The sequence below is a fragment of the Oxyura jamaicensis genome, chromosome 3, assembly GCF_011077185.1.
Source record: "Oxyura jamaicensis isolate SHBP4307 breed ruddy duck chromosome 3, BPBGC_Ojam_1.0, whole genome shotgun sequence".
Classification (NCBI taxonomy): domain Eukaryota; kingdom Metazoa; phylum Chordata; class Aves; order Anseriformes; family Anatidae; genus Oxyura; species Oxyura jamaicensis.
In genome coordinates this window covers 95,700,523-95,725,189 of record NC_048895.1, presented here as the reverse complement: position 1 = coordinate 95,725,189, position 24,667 = coordinate 95,700,523, and the positions used below count along the sequence as shown (strand labels likewise).

The window sequence follows — 24,667 nt, the reverse complement described above, 5'->3', positions numbered from 1 at the left end:
ATACCCATTTGAAAGATTTTTAATTTACATTTACATGTGGTTATGTAAAATGAGTATGTGATGTAAACACTGTTTTTTTCTTTTACATTGCAAACTAAAGATATCGATTTAAATATATATATATATATATATATATATATTCTGATTTTACCTTTTATTTTGTTATATTCCAAAGAAAATCATCCAAGGAAGTATGTTGTTTTTGTTTTGTTCCTTCTGTTCTCTGCATATACTATAGTGGTTTCCTCAAGCATTGAAATTTGCGTTTCCACACCTCTAGCTGACAAATGTCTGCGACACTAACTCTAAACATTTCAGGAGTTCATCAGTGAGGTTGCATAATGTATCTCCAAAGCCTGAAGTAGTAATGTCTAATTATAAATTTTAGGGAAGGAACTTAAATGGATGGCAAAACAACAGCAAAGAACAAATATATATTAATATGCAAGGCAGCTGGTTTCAACAGTTTTTAAGCTGCTCAGGACAGTCTTATTAAAAAATTCTTCCTTCATTTGTATGCATCTTTATCAAACAGTGGCTGTTAGGACTTAGATTTTCAGGTGTATGCCTTGGATTTATTTTAAATATTATTTAATAGAAATTATTATTCTCTGTTAATCTCATTTCTTTCTGATAGAGCCATGGAAAAAATCCAGTTTCCCACACCAAAAAAGAAAATAAGATGACCTTTTCCATGAAAGGCATTAGCACCCCCATACTTCAAAGGAGTAAACTTAGGTTTGTTGCAAAAGTGACCTTTATGTCAAGGATGTGCTTTTTGCACTTCCAAACCTAATACAAAACAGCCAAGTGGGAGGCCTTTGGGAAACAATAATTCAAGGTGATCTACAGAAACAGGTTTTAGCAAGTACACCCCAAATAAATGTCAAATTTAACAAAACCTAAAAGATTCTGAAGTGTACTATTGCTGTAGTACTCTCCACTTGTAGACCAATGAAAATCTAGTCCTGCATACTAAGCCAAGAGCTGGTCTTTCCTGTACAACCATTTACTCTCCTTTTACCAGGCATACCCTGAGACAAGAAGCCAGTTGCCCAGTTCAAATGTAGAGGGAACAAGAGCTGGATTTAAAGGTATCTGCCAAGAATTTTGAAAGTAAGAGTAAAGTTTGACAAGAGAGGAAAAAAAGAATGGGTTGAAAAAGAAATACACTATCTAGGGATAGAGTGCTAGGGAGATAGCTAGGGAGCAGAATCGCAAACAGCATGCAGAGTGCATAAATGAGAGCTGGAAAGAGAAACAGAAGAGAAACTAATGGATGGGAGTAATAAAGAAGTAAGAGACAGGAAGACTGGCACTCTATGGGCAGAGTCTGGTACTGAGAAATGACTGGTTAACAATTTAAAGAGGAAAAACATGATGTGACAACAGGGCTATAGAATGGAAGAAGCAAAGAGATTTAGAAGAGACTATTTAATTGGTAAAAGAATTAGGATTTGGTTAATGAAATGTTTCTAAATATTGGTAGGCTGACCCCTGCCAGCAACTAAGCATCCACCAGCCACTCACTCACTCCACTTCCCTCCCAGAAGGATGGGGAAGAGAATTGGAAGAGTGAAAATGAGTGAACAAATGTGGCTTGAGATAAAGGTAGTATAATAGGTGAAGGGAGAGGAAAAAAAAAAAAAAAAAAAAAAAAAAGCGGGGGGGGTCGGAGTGATGAAAAGGTAATTAATTACTCACTACCTCCCACCAGCAGACCAGAACCCAGAACATGATTTTATAGGACATGGAATATCCCTTCAGCCAATTCAGGTCATCTGTCCCAAATGTGTGTGCTCCCTACCTCTTGTCCACCCCCAGTCTACTTGCTGAGGGGGGTCAGTGTGAAGAAAAAAAAGTAAGAAAAAGAGGACATCTTGATACTATAGAAGCACTGCTAAGCAACAGCTTAGATGTTGATGTGTCATCAACACTATTTTGGGCACAAATCTAAACACCATACACACTGCTATTGAAGAAAATTAACTCAAATGCAGTACTTACAAGGAGAAATGGGAGAATAAGAAGTGAAGCAGGGAAAAATAATAATAATAATAATAATAAATATAGCAAACCTGGCTGAAAATCAAGGCATGTTCTGCTTTTATAGCAACAGGAATGCAAGCGAGAAGCTCTGCCTCTCCAAAAGATCTCTTGCCCTATATCTTGAGAAAGCCCATCTTACTTACGCACACTTCTGCTTCAGGACTAGACCAGAAGTGGCTGGTTAATATAACTGAAAAACAAAGAGAATAATACAACACCTGTATGTTATGTGCTTAATTTTAAGTGATTTTAACTTGTATGCACTAAGATGTGCATTCAATTTTTAATTTTATAAATACTTAGAGTAATATCCAAGTAGGGAGGTCTTGCTTCATGCTATATTTTAATCTTAATATAACAAGACAAAGGAGTTTATTTTAATCTCTGTTATTTTGTACTGCAGGTGCATTTTTCAGACTTCTGAAATTAAGCCTGGTACAATTAAGAAAGAAGCATGACTTCTCAGTATAAAACAGGTTCCCTGTGTGACTTCAAAAACATGAAGTAAAAGCTGATGTGGCAATAAAAAGTATACTGAATAAAATAATATATGTCACATGAAATGTCAGTTTTGAGAAACCATACTGTTTTTTTGCTCTTGTTAATTTGATAATTCACTGACTTTATAGCTCTTCTAGCAGAGACACTGAGCATCAGAGTTCAGTTCAAAAGCATTAAACTAGGGAAGATAAGCATACATTTTTCACACATCTTTTTTGCTTATGCAATAAAATTTCTTTCATTTTAGGAGCCTGAAGCAGAAAATGTTGTGATGGAAAGGTGACAGAAATCAAATAAATGCTTGCATTAGCAGAACAATATGGACTGATGGAGATGCAATTTGCTGTTAGATTAAAACTTTTTAGAATAAAACATTTTTGATCACCATCATGTGCATTAAAATTTTCATTACTTTAATACATGGCAGAGTGATCTTGTCCCTCTTCTATGAGTTCAGATGGTTCATATGATAGAAGGATCCCTATGACCAGAGCATCACACTTACAGTCCATTCTTACTCAGGTATGCAGATGTTTAACCGGGCATTTTATTTTTATTTTTTTTTTTATCTGGATAGTTCTTATATATATATATGTATATATATAAAGAATTGTACAATCTCCACAGTACAGTTTCTCCATTGCCATTTCAGTGGAAGGACACATCATGTTGAAAAATTCCCCCCCAAATCACCAGCTAGTCCTTTCCTTTCAAATGGAACTCAATGCATTCATTCCAGTCTTGTTTTTTTTTTTTTTTTTTTTTTGTCTTTTTTGTTTGTTTGTTTGTTTGTTTGTTTTGACCCTTAAAAAATATTTCAAGCTCTTCAATACACTTTTTTGAAGAAACTGATACATTTTTCAAGCACTGGGTAATATTTTTTACTTCCTTTCTTCCGAGTGAAGGAGTAGTGCACTCAAACTGTTCTGAAGCTGATAAATTGGCTGTCACCTAACAAAACTCCCCAGTCCCAAACGTATCTGACACCAGAGCTTTGCAGTTCTGCTCAGAGCACACGCAAGAATAGATATGTTCCAGTGTGACAGGCTAACAACTGACAGCGAGGTGTTATGCCAACACTGTTTAAATTATTTTCCCATGTTTCACAATATAAAGAACAAATTCTGACGAAGTAGAATAGTGTGAGACATTCTATCAAACTGATATATACCCCTAACATGGATTTAAAAAACGGGGATCTGAACACATATTCAGTGTGCACAAACTATGCAGCTGGTGTTGAACTTTAAAAACTGCAGTGTTAGCCTCTGTGGGAAGTGGAAATTCCCATGCAGAAAGTGAGAAGTCTCTGACTCTTCCAAAGAACCTGGCAGTGAGGGTATCTACATTTTGCAGCACACCTTCACTGCATAGACTAGTGTCATACTACTTTCTTTAATTTTGAATGTTTTAAGAATTTTTTATGTTCCAGAAATCTGAATTCAACCACCCACAAGTTCTGAATGGCTTAATAATTTACATACATTATTTGAATCTACAGAGATTTTCTCTTGCCAACCTATTTACTACCCACATCTATATTTTTAACAGAGCTGTCCACAGGAGTTAAGCCAAAGAAGCTATATAGAAGTATTAAGGTTTCTATTTAAATATCATATGAATAGTTAATTTATACAGTATTGTACTTTGCTAAAATCAGGTTGCTGATACTTGAGCATTTGACTTTGAAAATAACAGAATTCAATGCCAATTTAGCCTACAGTATGAACACTCACTTTAGATAATCAGTAACGTACTATAATTGTATATGAACATTATTTAATGGCAGTTTCAGCTTCCTAGCTGGATAACAATTCATTTTAACCATCCATAATTCAATCAGATTACATCTTGTTATACATATTTTAATGGATGCTTTTTTTTTTCTGGTTATTTTACAAATTATATATGCAAATGATGTATTAAATAATTGATGAAGCACCTTGTTTTGCTTGTAGCTAAAAGTGATGCTTTTCTTCACAAATATATTTAGGCAGTAGTTCTCTTCACAGCAAGATTTTTGCATAGTATTTTGAAAGATATTTAAACTCCTGCCGTGTTGAAGGCTTGTTTAGAAAGACCAAGTATAATTTACTAGCCTGATTTATGAAGCTATTTATACAATAAATAGCACTGTAGAAGTTCACTGCATATGGATACTCGTCTTCTCTGAAGAGCCTAAATTCTTAAATACTTGGGCAACTCTGTATTATTACATTCTATGATAGAACAAAGTGTATCAGTGTAATTATCCCTCCTGTTTTATTAAAGCTTTATAAAACTGTTAGAGGTTAATGCTGCAGCTATTTTTTCTACTGCCAGATTTTATCCTGTAATACTCAGTAAAAAGAAAAGTAGAATCCTTTACTCTTCTTAGACATATGGTAAATGGAGTAATGGAATACTATGTTATGTATTTATTTACAATCACACACACATATATATATGTTTATGTATATAACAAGAATATTTTAATATTAAATATTCCAAGATCCACCCCTTTACCTAATGTTTAAAACTACTAATGTTTGAAATATTACTCCCCTCTTTTTTCTTTGTATTTAACTGGACATTTATCTCAATGTTTCTGTAAAAAGGCCTTTTGAAATAAAATGGAATATTTGCAGACATGCTAGTCCCATAAAATCTTAATTATTTAAGCCTCATGTTTCCTAACTTTGTAATTAATACATCAATAAGTTATAAGCTTTTTTTTTTTTTTTTTTTTCTCATTTGCAGAGATCTGCAATGCAATCATAAACTTGAAAAATGAAAACCTTTTCAACCTGTGGGATTTGAAGGAATGAGAAATAGCTTTAATGTTTGAAAAGGCTGGAGAATTCGGAGTACTGTGCAGGTATTTAGGAAGTTTTGGTCTGGGAAATATTAATCCTTTCACCATCTGCAGTACCAAATATCAAATAAGCAGAGAGTAACTTCCATTGACAACAATGAAAACTTCAGACAGAATTCCTATAACATTTAATAGGAAAGAGACATCTTCATATTTACATTAGGGCATAACAGTGTTCTGATTTGGTTTCCTCTAAGAAATCTTAATCTCAGACTTTTTTTTTATTAACTTTTTCCTAGTGAAGTTTAAGGCAAACCGTCTCTTTTTCCTTAAGACAGAAGTGGTATATCTGCCAGCAGACAAAGAAGATTCTGAGAAGATGCTGAGATGTTTAGGAAAGGTCATAAGAGAGCTTCTGGTGAATCCTGTCACTTTTTGCATTGTGTTGCAATGTTTTATGAAGAGTCCAGGAAACTGAAGCTTTTAAAGGGAAGTTATATTTGTAAAAGCAAATCCTAAAATACACAATTAGAAATTAATCTTTATAAGGAATTCTGAGAAGATAATACCATGCAATACAGTGTTGTTTTATTTCCCTCAGAAACAGTTAAGTAAAGTATATCTCTTAATATGCTGTTATGCTGTACTTTTTTTTTTTTTTTTTTCTTCAGAAGTAACAACAAACTGATCACCTGAGTCTCAGAACTGGGCAAACCACACCATGTCTTTTTTCTGAAAACTTACAAAGACTACCATGTGCCCCAGAATGTAAAGCATGCCTGAAAGCTGCCAGCATTTTGATGTTTTCTTTACTTGTTTTAGCTGAAAGTAAGAGCAATCGACAGGAATTATCTCATGCCTGTTTCTCCAGTGCTTATAAATTAATTCTGGGGAAGTGATAAAGAAGCTAATTTAAATATTAAACAGAAAAATAAGAAAATGATGTTTTTATCATGACAAACTTCAAAATTATTTATAAAATCTATTAGTAATAGTTACAATATATACAATAGTAATATACAGTATATACAATAGTAACAATAACAACTTTGGATTATTTTCAACAATTGTTGTATTGGTTTGCTAAGTTCATTGCACATCTGTTTCTAAGTACTGATCTTTTCAAAATGTAAAAAAATAAAAAATAAAAAGAAATCTTAAATAAGTTGTTCTTCATCAAGGAATAAGAATAAACCAGACAGAAGATTAGGCTTCTAAGTACAATTATTTAATCCAATATTGTCCTTTCTAGGGAAATGGTCTTTCATTAACTGAAGAGCAAAACTTGTACTACTCTTTATTCTGTTTCTGTCAAAGTACATTTATGGATAGCAAAACATATAAAAGATGAAAATGCCCATTTATTTAAAATGTGAGGAATATATTGGTACGCAAGAAAATTCCATCCTGAAATTTTGCCATCAGTTTGCTATCAGTCATGCCATTGTGAAATGCCTTCTGCAGCTGTTCTCAGGCTGTGTTTGGGTGGAAGACCTAGGGGAAATGCATGCATCTAGGTGTTTGCAGGGCATGCTCTTACAGCATTTGCCATACCAGTATTCATATTCCATCTAGCCTGCACAACTCAAAATAGAGAAGTAAGCTTTCTGCTTTATAAACAGAGAATATTAAACAGATCTAAAATACAAAAATGGGGAGAAGGGTTAGTGTTTAATTTCTTTGCTTTTCTAGAGATTTACTAATTGGAACCAAATGGTAATATCTATTGCTAAAGAGGAATTTGTAAGTTGAACTACTAATTACTTTTTCCATCTACACAATTACTGCCAATAAAAATGGTTAAATACTACGGGCTTACACCAGAAAGAGCAGAACAAATATATTTGGGTCCAACTATTTGTATTTTAATCTAATATTTTGTTTCATGAACGTGATGATAATAATAATAATAAACTTAGATTTATGTAGAAAAGTCAGACATGATATAGAGCTTCATGAATCAAAACACAAAGAATAAAGACAAGCGACATTATATTTGAAGTTGACAGCAAACTACCTTATAATACTTTTTCCACAGCCTGTCTTACTTCCACTTTCTGTAATTAAATGTGGTGTCTGACAGCATGTGTTCTGAGAGTGTAAGTAGAGATCACACAGCTCCCAGAAATAACTTATAAATAATGAAATAATCACCCATTCGGATACAAACACCAAAGAGAAGGATCAACTTTTTCTGCTACACATTGCACAAAAAGTTCCTTTTGAATGCCACACCATCAATGTGCAATATTTAAAGCAGAAAATTATCATCCCTCTTTTGTTCCAGTGAGCATACCAATACACTCATTTTGCATTAAACAGTGCACTGCAGAAACACAGAGACCAAATCATATCCTCTAGACATTAGCCTTCAAGACACTCATTCTCTCTGTACTTGCAGAATAGCACACAATGAGGCAAACATTGCTGGGGTTTCACTCCATTGAGTTCAGTGTTATTACACGAAGAATTAACTTATTCAAATATGTCTTAGTCATTATACAAGCAGTTTTAATGAGTTGTGGGTGAACACTGACTTACCCTCTGGCTTTTTGTTAGTCAAAGGGATTCTCTGCTTTCTTGTATATATATATATATATTGTTTTTTCTTGTTTCAAGACTGGCCTCATTGATGGAAAAAGAGCTCTCAGATTGCCAGTTGTTCAGGGAAAGTGATGCTCATGCATCACTATAAATAAATAAATAAATAGAAATAACAGCCTCACAATCTCATATATAACACCTTGATTTTATCCTCACACTACATATAGCATCTTGATTTTATCCTCACACTATATACGGGGAAAGAGGTGCAGAATAGATGTCATTGCAGAGTGCACTAAACACATAATGAAGGGAAGGTGATGCTGTGATCTCCATCCTCTTGAGAAGTTGGGAATTGCAACAGTTCTTAACTCCTGCTTAACTCCTGCTACATCACAGGCCTAGAAAAAGGCAGTCACCAGAGCATAGTGTGACAAGGAGGGGGAAGAATTATATCTGTGATAATAACTGAGGGGAAGAAAAATATAATGAAGTGTAAACCTTGATCTATAAAATGCCAACATGCTTTCACTGCCCCCTGTACTGAACTGACAAACTCTGTATGGCACTGTTCTACCTGGAGTGCTAACTTGGCTTCTGAATCTCTGAATTCTAAACATCCTGAAATATTATTATTTTTTTATATATACCCATATTTTTCATGAATTATAACACCATCTTCTGCCTTTTACACCCTCAGTATTATCAGCAGAGTTCTAAATTCAATAACAATTGAAAACATAAAGACCATTTTATGACCATAGCTTCCAAACATTTCTCTCTCTGATTTGCACGTTCCAGAAGATATATGCAGTCACTAAAGATAATGGTATAAACAACTTACAGACAGAATTTTTGTGGTTACTGTCTTTGCTGGGCAACATCTTGACTCCTCTTGATTTCAGTTCAATTGCTTTTTTCACTGAGGAAACAAGCAAAGACAAAGGAGATAATTTATTATTAAACCTTGTAGAAAGGACATTTAACAACCACATCAGATATTACACTAATACAAAGCAACATATGAAAACTACAAACAGATTGAAATAATTGCAGTTACCCAAGTACACTTTTAAGAAAATATAAATTTTGAAGATTTTTTAACAGACATGATCTTGCTTTAAAATATATTTCATTCAAGTTTACTTAGGGTCAAGGAAAACAATAATCTTTCCTAAAGACGTGTATAGATTTCTGATGTTTTCCACTGCTTATGACAAAACCTTAAACATCTTTAAAATTTATTTCTTATTTGGAATGTACAGTACATTATATGCGCACATCTGAAGACTGCAAGCTTTAAATATGAGATTCATAGAATTACTTTTATTTGATTTGTTCTTCAGTAGTAGTCACATTTTTATTTCAGTTTCCTGAGTTTGGCTCACCTAAACATTTTTAAATATACATGACAATTCCAACTTAATGAGAAATAGAATAAGAGCTCACAAAGGGTCAAAGTTTTGTCAGAGAGAACAGATGCATTAGAGGTTTAATATCTGTTTTCTCTGTTTAGCCAGCTGATAAACTCCCAAATTATCTCTAATAAGCTGTTAGGAGGGATCAGGAGTAAAGGAGAAGGAGCCATGAGAAGAAAGGAGTGCGGTAACACATTAAGGAAATGTGGGGTAGAATCTGAACTATAATGCTAGGAAAAAAAAGGGTAAAAATATAGGACATATTCAGTGGAAATTCATTAGTTCTGAGGCAATTGAAAATAACATCAGATACATAGAAAAGAAATATGCAACAAGCCTGGACAATAAATTCAAAGCTATTATGAAATATATATATATATATATATATAGCAAAATAGGTAGTGACTGACTTACAGTGTGTATCAGAATGCTAAATACAACATCATGATGCATGTCAATAACAACAACAACAAAAAGTAGTCCTTTCCTGATTCATATTAGACATTATTATATGAATTTCATATTACCTCTTTCTAGAGCTTGCAGTGGTTAATAATCTTAAAGTTCAAACAATTATCCTAGATGCAAACATTAAAAAATCAACTCAAACATTTTAAAAATTGTTATAATTTGTATCTTGTACTATATTTTATTGATATAAAAATAAACATAAAATTTAGCACAATCATTTACATTTTTTTCATCTACATATTTGACAAATTTTATGTTTGCTACACTCTGTATTGATCTGTATACAACTATTTCTGAAAAGTGAAATGGCAGGAAAAGAAGAATTCATTGTATTTGTTTCTATACTGGAGTTTTGCAGCTTTTGCAACCTCTGAGTGAAGCAGGCTTTTCTTAAGCCCCGAAATTGGGCAAGAATTGCAGAAAGTACTTTGTATGCTATGTACATCGCAAAATGTTACAGAGTGCAGACATTTATGTCTGAACAAGTAGGACACTTGGAAAACAAGTGTTCAAATGATGAAAGATGATTGGAACATAATTGTAGTAGTGTGGGATGAAATGGATTTGATAGAAGCATGCTGTTTTATTTTATTTTAAGACACATTATACAGAGACATTAATAGAGACAATATAGCTAATATTCCTCAAAATTTCTGGAAGTATAAACCTTTTGGGTATGGTTTTCTTTCTAGAATTTACTAGGATTGCTTTCTGGAATTCACACACTAAAATTACCCTCAAGAGCAGCTTTATGTTCTGTTCTCTTAAGCTGCAAAACCAGTCTGTTAAAATTAGTCCATATTTACCAGGAAATGATTGGCACAACTCTTGCAACAGAATAGCTGGGATAATGCCTGAAGTTGTGGTCCCTCCTCCAGTATGAATTTCACATTTTATTAATATTCGTCTCATGTAAAGCATGAGAGCTGTTCTTGAAGGATTCAAAACTTAAATTGTTATGTTCATAGTACAACTCATAGTTGTACTAGTTGTACATAGTGGCGATGTTCACTCCAGTTCCTATGGAAGTTCACTCCTGAAGGTATTTGTTAGACATACTTGGAGCATGCTTCTTGGGAATGGGGAAAAATGATACCCATTATCTTTACGCTGAAATACATTGGACAGCTGGCTCAATTGAAACAAAAGGGATTCTAACTTGATATATTAAAACTTTTTTCACTATTAGGATAATCAAGCATTAGAACCGGTTCTGCAGTTTCCATCCTCGGAGATTTTTTCACATCAAGGCATTCTGTATCTATCTGAAAGAATCACTTAGGGGATTCACAATACTTAAGATCAGAGATCTGAAATGTATGTTTTATGGAGAGAAATAGCTACCTTAGAGGGGCAATTCATCCCTTTCTAAGATAGGCACACTGAATCATCCTCTGAAGATGCCTTTTCCTCCTCATGAAATACAACAGAAACATATACCACTTGCTTAAGTGTGATCGCTACATTTTAGGCAGTAACATTAGGTGAGATGAGCTTTTATGTCTGGAGGATTTTAACAGCCAAATGTAGGTATCTGTGAGATCCACTATAGGAATTTACCGACTTAAATAAACTTGAGACATAAATACCAAACTTCTTGTGTGTGTAAGTTTTTGCATGTAGTCTCTGAATACATGCAATTAAAAAAAAAAAAATAGAATTAAACAAATATAACCAGTAAAATGCAAACTGATCAGTCTGTGAAGAGAAATGACTGAACACTATGGTTTGAGTGAACAAGTTCAATGCCTTCTCTAACATTAAGGAAATACTCTAAATTGCACTTTTTATAACCATTTAAATACCGTTTCAATACCTTTTTTATATTTCTATTCTACTTCCTGATTTCTGTTTCATGAAAAAGGTTTTGCTGATCGTGAATATGATTTGCCATTTAATAGCACAAAAAGAGAAATGGGCTTAAGCTAATGTCAAATATGAAAGTCTTTTTAAACTTTTAAATAACTTTTTAAGACTTTGCATATCTTTCTGCTGTCTTCACTTAAACATTCAGTTAAGGTAACTGAATTAACTCACCTCACATTTTTCTGTGAATCATAACTTCAAGACTCTTTAGAAGATGGTACACTTATTCACGGAGGATAGCAGATCTTAGCACTGGAAGCCCAAGACAATTTCATCAGTCTACTGGAAATCACCAGTGATATTCCTTGACATTATGCTATACTTAAATTAAACTCAGCCATTAAGAGAATATATGCCTGACTTTCTTTGAATGTATTGTGAAAGTTAAAATAAAATCTTGAAGTTGTACACATCCTTTTAATGTGTTCTAATTTGTATAAAGCTATTTGTTTCTAATGTATTTGAACCAATGTAAAAAAAAAAAAAAATGTATTTTACCCCAAGCATAATTACCATTCTGAACACATTATTACAATTTAGTAGAAACATATTTTTAGACAGGAAGAACCAATGAATAAAATTTTAACTGTTGGCTACAATCAGGGTGACAGTAATTGAGGTATTAAAATAAATCTAGCTATGAAACATTAGAAGGACAGTCCCTCTGTCTTTTGAGGATACCTTTTTTGAGAAAACTTAACCTCCAGTCAGAGAAATGTCTGTGCATGTTTGTATGTATATTGTATAGACATATACTGCATTCATATTTATTGTTTGTGAAAAGTACTTTCACAAAATTAATATGAAATTATTTAACAATCTTGTTTGATTTTGTTGAAATAATACAAATCTACATCTTTATCTAAGTAAAAGTGGTTTAATAAATTTGAGATCTGCTGCAATTCTACTATTGAAATTTTTGTCCTAAAGTACTAATTATCCCATTTATTTTCCTTGCACATGTCATTTGAAGTATGAAATATAACTGGAAAATTGTCCATGTTCACATAAGGAAGAAGATAAAAATAAACAGAACATTAAATATTTAAAAACATTTGTATATGTTTGGCCAAGGAAGACCTAATAGTGTAAAGAAAGTTCGTATAAACAATAAATTTTGTGAAAATACATTTTTTCACAAGAAAAACAAACAAACAAAAAAACACATAAATTTCAGTAAGATTTTTTTATATATATATATACACAGACTGCAGACTGCAGAACTCCAAAAAGACCCTTCATGACCTATTGCCCATGTAATAAAAAGACAAGAGCCATCAAGTGAATTTAACAAGGTTTCAAACTACTAAAAGGTGTTTTTTATTTATTATTATTTTATTATTATTATTATTTTTTCATACAAGTAGTAGACATGAGAAACTGCCAAGAGACACTGCCAAGTGTGGATGTAAGAAGTTTGTAAAGTTTCAAGGAAGGACTGGAAAAGTTCTTGGAAGACTGCTCTGTGGAGGGTTACTGTACAGGCAATCTACATCAGTTTCAGGAGATTCCTGCCACAACAAAAATATATGGAGGCAATAGATGTATTATCAGGGAAATAACACCAGTGTTTGCCTTGCTCTTAATTTTCTGCAAGCCTCTGCTTCAGGCTGAAGATTAGATTAGATTAGATAGACCCTTTTATGAATGTTCATGGCTGTTCTTACAACTACTTAAAGCTACTCTTTGTGGGTTGAAGCAAGAGGCCAAAATTCATTTAGCAGGTAAATCTCATCTCTTTGGTACAAAGGAATGACTCTTCACATGGCTTTAGCAGTCTATGATCTGCACTATGATACTTTCAGACATTGGTTAATTATAGTAAATACACCCATGTTGTACGTTGACAATAACCTTTTTTTCAGCTCATCCTGTTCTTGGTAGACCAGATAGCTGTGTGCAGCACTGATAAATACTGTCTCAGGGCAGAAACTTCAGCACTTCCTACAGAGTGTGAGTATTACTTACAGCCTGAATTTGTCCTCAATCTTGAAACTGGAGAATTGCTGAGTCTGAATTTTCATGGTGCATTTACCCTCTAAGACAATGTGCCCTGATAGTATGGTAGTACCAACCTCTCAGCACTCTTGCAAACTATCAGCCTGGATAGTTAGAAAATGCCGAATTCCATGCAGAGTATAAGTCTTCTGATTTTTAGATCTTGCTTGAAATACGAGTTACATGATGGTGTCGTTTTATATTAAAATCAAATTCACTTAAATATCAAATTTTGTATTAGTGTTTTTTTTTGTTTGTTTTGTTTTGTTTGTTTTTTTTAAATTCGTAATTTAGAACAGGATAAGTGTAAGATATATATACATATACATATATCCACAGTAGCAAGAAAGTCACTTAAGTAGAGATATAATTTTGTTTTTGAATGTCAATTTCTGTTGATGAACTGCCACTGATAAATGGAGTTTAAGCAGCTGGGCATGGTACTGAAGCTGTATTTGCACAAGGCTTTGTACATGGCCAATATGAGACAAAACATAGATATTTGGCTTTATATATATATATAAATATATATATAATTTATGCCTAGGAATCCCCTCTACCCTGCTTTCTCTATTTCTTTTCCCCCAAGTCAACAAGCTAAATCTCAAGAAAAATTAAGCAATCAAATTGGTAAGGAAAAATATTCTACTCTTACAAGAATGCTTCTGTATACTGAAGTCAGGCTTATGCATAGTAATACCCAGAAATGACAGAAAATAATAACGATAATAATAATAATAATAATAATAATAATAATAATCTAAACCTCTTCAAATCATGTATCTACAGAGATAAATGAACACAATTTGTATATGGTACAAATAATGTACTACTGAGATTTAAAGTACATGAGGGGGTCTGATTAAGTTTGAACATATTTAGGAACTTAATACTTCAGGGAAAATAAGACAGAAGTAGGATTTCCTAAAGATAAAGAGCTAGCCACCAAAAGCTTTAATTGGATAATATTGGAAAAGATAACTTCACATGCTTGATAAATCTGTATGACTTATTGGTGAGGTCCTAAAGAGCAGGGATAGGTGAACATGCCGGAACTATTTTAATATATATATATATATATATATATATATATTTCCCCTTTCTTTCTTTTTATGCACAGAGATTGGTATTTCTGAGAAACTATAATAGTTATTATAATTAAAACCAACTAAATTATAATGGACTGAAAGAAGATAGAAAGTATCTAGAAAAAAAGTCACTCTGATTCAATAGGGAAGTGCAAAAAATCCTGGAGCAGCAAGAGTAAGAACGTGAAAGGATATATTCTTCACTGTTACTATTTATAATCTCAGAATTATTTTGCTGTGTTTAAAAAGAAAGTAAAGAAAAGGCAAAGCTAATACCTATGTGAAATGGGAATATAAGATAAAATTTGCAAAGCCTGTTTAATTCTTCAGATATAGTTGCTAAATGGAAGCTTATGAACATTCCACAATGCCATCTTCCTCTAAGAAGTTAAACCAAATGTAAGACAATATACCGATGAGCATCACCTCAAAAATTGGATTTCAGTAGCAATGCCTTGATTACAGGAGTATGTTTTTTCAGTCATTATAATGAAGGGCATAGAAAGTTGACATTCTAATCTTGAGCAGATCTTTTTCACAACAGTGGTTAGAAGAACAGCTTCTGTTGGAGATAATCATGGGCTATGTATGTCACCAGTAAAACTTAGTTTCTTGATTTCATTGAAGAAATAATTTTCTTTCTCTGAAACTAGACTTTCTTTCTCTGAAAGTCTATTTTACATTTTCTTTATAATATAGAAATAATTTTCTTTCTCTGAAACTATTACTTTAACTAGTAATTATGTAGATAATATGAAGATAGGAGACAGACATCTTCCAGACCCAACTTCTTTCTCTGTGAAGCTTTTTTATTATTATTTTTATGTGAAGTTTTTTTATTATTATTTTTATTATTATTATTATTATTAATTAGATTCCTCTTCTTATGCAAAAAGGTTTTGAAATGAAGTTGTCATATGTGGTCAAAGATAAATTTCATATCACCTGTATTACAATATAAAGAGCCTATATTTGCTGGACATATATTTTCAGGTTTGCAACGAATTTCAAGGGAAATGTGTCTTTTCATTATTGAGTATTGCTTGACTAATCACAAATGAGCCAAAAGCTCTACAAATGCAAGATAGCAGGTAGTCTTTGGCACCAAGAAATTACAGTCTTACTCCCTGGTTGTCTAATTTTGCTAAGAGAGACAGGACAGAAACTGTTAAGAAAAAATATATGGAAAAATGAACTGGAAGTGAAGATGGTATAAAGCACAATTAAGTGTCCATTTGTAGAGCATAACTAAGAAATAATTTAATCTAGAGGTGGTTTTGAGGAGTTATGATACACATTAAAGATGTAAAAGAACTGCAAAAAGCAAAGATACATTCTCTAGTTACACTAGGGCTGGAACAAGAACTTACAGTCTTTATCTGAAGCAAGGGAGACTTTGGTTACATAAAAAAAAAAAAAAAAAAAAAAAAAAAAAAAAACTTTTTAACAGTAAGAGAGTTGAAACCCTGGAATAAATTTCCCACAGAAGCTATTGAGTCTTAGCCATTAAGTTTTAAAGAACACGTTAAATTAAGGTCTGAAATCAACAGATACACTTGGTTCCTCTTTGAGCTGGCTTATTTGTAACCCACAACTAGAAGCCACTTGGCTGGAAAAACAAAACAAAGCAAAAAAAACATCACCACCAACAACAACAACAACAATCAGAGGCCAAGACCTTGGAGGGCGTTACTAGGATTTCTACTGTATGAAATTGATTGATTAAAGCTATATTTAACTTCATGTGTGAAAACAGGTAGTGTGTAGTACGTAAGTCATACCAAAGGCAGATAAGATACTAGAAGCACTCAGTTCAGTTAACATAGCATTATGCTCGATTTAACTTATCCTCATAATTTACCCTCTTTTAGATCTGATATAGTTGTAGCTCAAGGATATCTTTGTAGGGTACTTTAGGGTACAATTCTATAACAAGAAATCTAACATTTGCTGAATGTTCTTAGCACATTCTTTGTAACAGTCCTTGTGCACATCTTTGATGACACACCATTTTTTCCAATTACCCAAATACTTGATTTTATTGCCCGTTTTTCTTCCTGCATGAAATGACCTGCAAGGCCTCACAAGTTGGCTCTCACTCAAACCTAAATTATTCTGACATCATCTGCTGGTACTTCCTCAAGCTGCTTCTGCTGCTGCTCTGCTGAGTTCAGCTCTTGGCTGCCTTTCACTGCAGATTTTTCCCAAGTACAGATCTTTGAAGGTGAATTGGAACAGCATGTTTCCCAGTACCTGGTGATTACAGGCAGGGCCTTTCCTGACCAGTGTTGAGCCCACTGACACTATATGCAATGTATTAGAATAGCTTGCTGTGATAAGGAAAGGGAGTAGTTCATTTTAAGCAAAAAATCTCAGATGCATAAACATAAATTGAGACTGTCCCAGGAAATATTTAAGTGTTTTGTCTTTTTTTCTTTCAAGCATGCCAACCTTCTTCTTGCTACAGCAGAAGAAAGACTTTAAGATTTTCAGTATTTCATATGTTGAGAGTGAGTGGAAGAGAGATATCTATTATACAGATTTACACTTAGCTTTACATATTTTGCCAAGTTCAGTGAGTAATACTAATTCAGTGAGTAATACTAATACAGTAACATACATAGGATTATTCTTCAGGGAATTAGCAAAGTTATCTCAGTGCAGTGCAGAATTCATGAAGTTCCTGTTCTTTTGTTTGATTTTCATGAACTTGAATACACCTTGTTTTGAAACAAAGTTTTTTCTTAGTTCAGATTGTGACTGCAGAGTCCAATCAAATGATCTGTTCGCCTTGTCCTCCATTCTTTTCTGGATTCTCCTCCAAAGATGCAATTACAGGAGAGTTACCTTGGCCAGTTTCAGCACTCTCCCTGGAGTCTGCTTGTAGATCAAGCTTTTCTTTATCACTCAAAGTCATATGTGATGCATAAGTGTATCATTGACTACATCTAGTTTTTTTTTGTTGTTTGTTTGTTTTATGTTGTCATTGTCATCATTGTTTTTCTGTTTCACTATATCCTGTCATACCATGAATTCTTTTTGAAGGTTTAACAGCTATGAGAATAAGAAAAAAATATATATATATTCACAGGCTTTCCATTCACGTTATGTTTGTTTAGCTTTTAGCTTTATTTTTTGAAGTCTATGGTGTGCTGTTTTTTTTGTTGTTGTTGTTGCTGTTGTTGTTTATCTGTTTGTTTTATGTATTTTTGCCAAGGTTTTCTCCTTACTATAGCATCGCACAACCCTTCAAGCTAGGGGAAAATCATGTTGAGGTTTGTTATGAGAAACTATAACATCATTCTGGATTCTGAAAAGCAAGACTTGGTCGATTTGTCTGTGGCAATGCAAGCTTTGAAATGTTTTTTTTTTTTTCTTACAGCATGTGTTCTTCCTTATCCTTTTACCAGGTGAAGGCTCAGCTTTAGAAATGCTAAAACTTCTTCCCTTCTCAGATAAGAATTTCTTCTTGGCAAATCTCACTTCAATCAATACATCAACAGGGAGCATTTCCTTGCTGGCCAAAGGAAGTGATGTCCCTGATCTTCTTTGTGTGATTTTAGATTTAAGACTGATTAAGTCTTTAGATTTAAGTTTATGAAGATAATTCTATAAGAAATGATTTGATAAAGGCCCCAGACTCAATAACCTGGAAGGATCCTTGCAAGCTTTGCTTCTCAGCTATCCACTTCTTGGCTTTCTCATGGGCATTACATTTTTTCATAGGATCTCTAGTTTAAACTGTCTCACTGGAATAACCCAAACCTGTTTCTGTACTCCCTGTTTGAAGAGTATTCTGTCTAATATGCTATCCCACTGTTTCTCTCACTAACAGCTTTCAAAATCATCCCTGCTAATCAGTATTATAACTCCAGAGGGCTTCACAGCAGGCATAGATGTTTCTGCTCTACAGCTACCTGTAAAAGCTGTAGGTTCATGATCAGTTGGCTTCCTAGTTCCATCAATCCAGCAAAGTATTGTCTGTCATTATCAGACCTTCCACCTGCTCCCTTTGCTGGAAATCTCTGCATGCAGTGCTAGTGAACAAATGATACAGACCCAAGATAAATTCGTGTCGTAGTAGATTTTTACACAAATTTTTCTCATTCTATGTGTATAAGCTGACACAGGATCTGCAAATTTAAAAAGAAACACAGCCATTTGTTTTCCATTAACCTTCTGTATGTCACGTAGCTGGCTGCTTGCCTTGACAGACTGCCTAATCTTTGTTGTGCTATCAATATAAGACATATCACAATAAAACAAGTACAGCAGACATCAAGTCTTCAGTGTCTGTGGGTGTCCTACACAGTTCTGGAAAATAGTATCAGTACAGTTTGCACAATTAATATATATTATCACTGAACATACTGAATAGCATGCATAGTCTCTAAAAAAAGAGATCACAGAATGAGATCTACTCAGTTCCTTGCTTGAATGCCACTCCACAGTCTTCCAACAATAGTGTACTAAGTTCATTTATGGTTCTTCTCAAGTAACTCATCAAGTATCACTCATGATTTTCAAAATGTTCATCAGGAAATCCTATTCTTAAAGTCACTATTTCACCATTTTTTCATGTTTTGTAGATAAATTATATCTGTAGTCTGAAAAAATCTCTAAACTAAAACTCTTATACTGATCATTTCAGTGTTACCCACTACCCAGCTGAACTTACGTGGACTTTTCTCTCTCCTTGTAGATAATGAAGAAGCTGTAAGTGTGGTGACAATGACACCCTACTATTTTATGTCTCTAATCTCTTCTGATGCAGAAACTGATTTTGTATGTGTTTTCAGTCTGTAGCAAATAGAAAATAATGAGCCTAATTGATTTTGTGCTGGCAGGTAGGTTACGCGTGGTACCGTGAAACCCGTACTTTAATTTGCTTATCTATATTGGTCATACTTTTGCTCTTATTTTACATTCTTAGGTCTACATTCTACTGTTCTCTCTGTATTGCTACTAGCTGATCTTAGAGATTAGCGTGACCTAGCTTCTTTAACATTTTCCAAATGCATATTTTTTGCACTGGAAAATACGAAGTTCATTTAAGATGCATTGGTTTCATTATGGCAGAAAGGCATGAAAAACAACTGCCGTAGGAGTTGGGTAGCTTTGGGACAGTGATGTTTTTGATCCAGGACTTTGGAAGTCTCCGCACTGAGTAAGCATAACATGATTCTTGACAAAGAGCAGCTACCATATCTAGGGGAATGATGAGTGCTTTGGAAGATTAAATAGTTGAACATGTAATTTAAATTTCATATTTTATTTTGCAACTAATTTGGGGAAAAAAAAAAAAAAAAAGTAACATACATACAGATGTACCAAAATTAGACACATCTTTTTCAACCTTAAAGGCATTAATTTTTAATAGGTCGAATGAGGACAACACCATACCAAACAAGAACAGAAGAATGAACAGCTGCTACCAGATCAGCATCTGCTTAGTGCTGATATTATGAAGCAAATAAGACTGAGCCTAATTAGCAACACAGAAACTAGTCAGTCAAGAAAGAAGAATTACCTATAGGAACCTACTTGGAACTAACTGCAAGCTTCCACCTGTAATGAGATTTTTCTTGTTTCTTCTGAAAAATCCTTAAAATCATGGTTTCATAATAATACAATTCTATACAGTGACTTAGTAGTAAGACATTTTAATACAAAATGTTAAAAAAAAAGTCTGTATCTGACCTGCTTCTTCATCAAATGTCTCACCCTGTTGGCCCTGAGAATTATAGCTATGCTTGTACTGAGAAATTAGAGGACAGAACATTATCCCGGGGTCCAGCTTTTCTGTACTCTTGATAACCATAGTGCTTTCTTTTCGTCAGTCTAAGTCAAATTCTGGGCTTTGCTTTAAATTTTGAGAAACAGACTTTTTTTTTTTTTTTTTTTTTTTTTTTTAATATATCAAACCAGACAATACAGCCAATTTCTCTTATGAATGTATAATGCCTTTTTGAAAGGTATAAAGTAATAAAAAAGAATCTAAAGATTATTTCTAATTTAAAACACTGATAAAAAAAAAAAAAAAAAAAAAAAAAAGCTTTAAGGCTCTAAAAGGGACAGCTTTAACTTAAGAATGTGCTGAACTCAATAAATACACAAAATGACTGATTAAAAATTTTAAAGATACATTACAGGAACGGTTATTTTAAGCACTTAGTTCTTAGAGATTTTACATGCCACATGAACAAGGAAACAATCTCAATGTTTTCTTCTTCCCTTTCCTTATCACATGATATTTAATAATATTAGGCTAATAAGGGATATCTTATAACTTTAGTACAGAGATAAAAGCACGTGTAGAAAAATCATGGCTATTTTCAGCAAGGCTAAACATATACTTGATATGTGGGAGGATAAGATGTCAAGTATTGATTTCATTATTACAGTTTTCATTGCATTACAATTCTCCTTTTCAATCAAACAACATAATTTTAGAAATGAGCAAATACAGTCCAGTGATTAATGGTGTTGGGTATTTTCTATTCTCAGATTCCAAACTGAGATACATTAAGGAACTAAAGTTTTGAGGCAGACTGAAAATCTGTCTTCAAACAGGATGTTTTAAGTTAATTTCCAAAAAGGGAGTTATTGATAATCAATAAGCACAAATGAAGCTTAGGCCAAAATAATCTTGTTTTTAATAGGAGAAAGATTTATTCCTTCCTACTTAATAAATGACCACTTGCTGATAATTTATTTCATTGTGGCTTTATACAGGTTTTACCACAGCTGAATAAGTGTCCTTGAAATGTAAATTAATTATACTAAACCAAAGTTCTGTGAAAACAGTTTAATACACTCTTATTCAAAACCAAACAAATCAAACTAAAGGACTTTCAAAATAAATGGCTTTCCAATACTACAGTGATAAGATTTGAGGAAAACTGTTATTACAGTATCAAAGTGGGGAAAAAACCTACATTGTAGAAGAACAAAAAACAAGGGAAGAAAAGATGAAAGGTAATGAACAAGCATAGTCTACCTACAGCAGTCATGACAGACATACTGATATAGATAAGTAAAATTATTTATGCACTCAAGGCATATGTGGTATAGTTTAACATGACTTAATTAATTTCCTAGGTGCTTTAACTTCTTTTTTAGAAAATAATAATAATAATAATAATAATAATAATAATAATAATAATAAAGCAGTAGGAAGAAAATAAAAACATTTAAAAAAAAAAAAAAAACTATACACTGAAATGTAGTTTTAGTTGTAGATCCAGTATTAAGCAGATACCAAAGGATATCTGAAATCATGTAAGTGTTCACTGGAAGTTTCAAACACCACCACCATTTACTTCAATATGAAGTAAATGTATACACTGGTGAAAATTGCTTCTAATGGGAGATTTCAAGAGCTCAACCTCCTCAGTTTATCTGAGAGACTGCAAAGTGACTTAGTACTTCAAGGAGGGGAAATATAAGGCTTACAAAAGGCTTTCTACTTTAATGGAGAAAAACATAACATCACAACTGGACAGACAAAGATCAAACCAGACTAGGACAATTGAGAAGTTAGGCCTACATTTTTAACACTGGTAGAGTTAACCAAGTAAAAGAATGGTCAAGAGAAATGGTGGATTGGTGGATATTTGTTAATGTTCTCATATCAAGACTGGATTCCTTTCCCGACGATAAAATTTAAAGAAATACAAGTTATTGCCACAGTACTACTTAATGGGAAATTATATTCTGTATCACTTAAAAATTAGGAAATACCAGGTTTATCCTACTTTTTGTTTTTATTAATTGTTTTTACTAATTTTCTTTTCTAAATGTACTCAAAGTTATGATTTTCATTGAAACATCAGATTAAAAGTACCATGCATGCATTGGTTGAGGGAGTACTTCAAACACCATTTTTTAAGGTTTTAAAGAATGTGGAGGAAGGATAGATACAGGCTCCTACACACACTCACTCAATTACAAAAGCTCACTGCATATAACTACTTTACCTAGCAGTTTATTTTACATTATTTCACTCATGGTTTTCCATTAGTACAGATTTATTTCAGCAGCCTCTATTATATTCATTGTTTGAATTCAGGATTATCTGTTTGTTAAATCCCGAATTATTCAAAGTAGTCAAACACAGAAGACAGGTGACTTCTGGTACATAATGATCAAACTACCTAATACCTCCTTGGACCTATCTGAAAAACTTGCCAAAAATAGCACACTTAATTTGAAACACTAAAACAGAGAATTTTGCTGTAAAAGTTGAACACAGTCATTAATCATCTTTTACTTTGGAAACTTCTTTATTTTATTATTTTTCTACAAAATTCAAAATAAGTAGGTGACTTAGAGTAGTTTTAACGTAGAAGAAAGTATATATATATATATATATTTTCTCTTCAAATGGGAGCTAAGAATATTAAAAACCCTTTTTCTACAGTCTTGGAAATATGTGAAATCTAAAGTATAGCATACATACTATAAATGTGCAAAAGAAGGGGTTTAATTATTACACCTGTTAATTCTTTCTATCTGTGTTGGTAATAAGCTTTGTTGCTAGGACATGCTAGGTTTCCATCGAAAGTGAGACTTTACTTGATCTCTGGGGAATTTATGCATTTTTGAAGCACAAGCATAAGCCAAATCATGTATTATGCAACTCCCACTGAATATATGGAAAGAATCTTTGTATATCAGCGTGAATGAGAGGAGAGGGATGAACAGCAAATTACTGAATGTATGTAACATCACAGAACAAGGTAGAACAAGAACTGAGTCCAACTGTATCTGCCGGGAGTGTTAAAATCATGAGACAAAGGTTACTGATATGAAGCTGACATGGTAAAGCATGTTGTTGCATTGTTCTGGTGCATTTGTTCTGAAAATTTGTTATGGTGGTTTTCAGCTTTCACAGGCCATTTGGGGTCTCCTTTTGGCTAGATACTAGTATCAAAAAAATAAAATAAATCAACAGGTTTACTATGAAATTGAGGCATAACTTTTTTATTGATCATCACCAAAAGATCAAAATTCAAAACTAAGTACCACAAGAAAAACAAAACAAAACAAACAACAAAACAAAACAAAACAACAACAACACCTTCCCCATATACCTGTTAACTTTAAAAGCTACTCTGACTGGATGGAAGATAAAACCATAAATATGGTTCAAGGCAAAGTTTGACGAGCCACTAGTTTGGTACTTTTATACTATGTAGTTTTCATATATTCAGCTTGCCAAGCAATACATTCAGCTTGCCAAGCATTTTCAACTATATTTAGTTAACGTATATCGAATGCATTGCACCAGCAGCAAGTGCAAGCGAGTGTGGATCCTGAAGACCCAGCTAGACAAGCCAGTGAGCAGGTGACATTGGGAGCCCACCGAGTGTGTGTCTCAGAGGGTAAGCCACCTGCAGGAGGTGTCCACTGGAGGGACCAGAAGGTCACAGCCAAGTGCTGGTAAGACTGGGGCCTGTGCTTGTCTGAGACGTGCTTGTGTGTGTTTGTGTGTGTGTGCTCACAGGTAGGTCTGAGTACCAGCAACTGGACTGAGGCTCCAGCTTCGTGGGTTTCATATGCCCAGGTGTCAGCGACTGAGGGGACTGGAATCCACAGGTACCTGCTGGGCAGGCTGGGCGTTTAAGCCCGGTATTGCAGGGGTGCACATCTTTATTTTCTACTGACACATCTCCATACCAGAGAGGAGAAACAGAATGAGGCCATTGATGCTGTCTGGGTTCATAGGAGTGCTGAGTATATCTATCTGTGTTAATGTATGTGACCAGATGTGTGTAGTGGGTGTTTATGTGTGCTCTGTGTGCTTGCTGGGGGCACTGTACTGTATGCCAGCTTCTGGCTGGATCTTGGGGTATGGAGCTGCAGCAGCCTCACCTCTGAAGAGCTGCTGGAGACAGCAGCCCCCTATTCAACAGTATTCGCTTAAACTTTCAGGG

General features: G+C 33.6%; 1 protein-coding gene across 2 annotated transcripts in view; it reads right to left on the bottom strand.

Moving 5' to 3' along the window:
• Positions 1 to 24,667, bottom strand: part of CSMD1 (CUB and Sushi multiple domains 1) — a 1,151,643-nt gene that overhangs the window by 409,000 nt on the left and 717,976 nt on the right. For both annotated transcript variants that reach the window (XM_035319885.1, XM_035319886.1), the window contains exon 7: positions 8,733 to 8,810. In XM_035319885.1, coding sequence (XP_035175776.1) covers positions 8,733 to 8,810 — 78 coding nt within the window. The remainder of the gene's footprint in view (positions 1 to 8,732; positions 8,811 to 24,667) is intronic.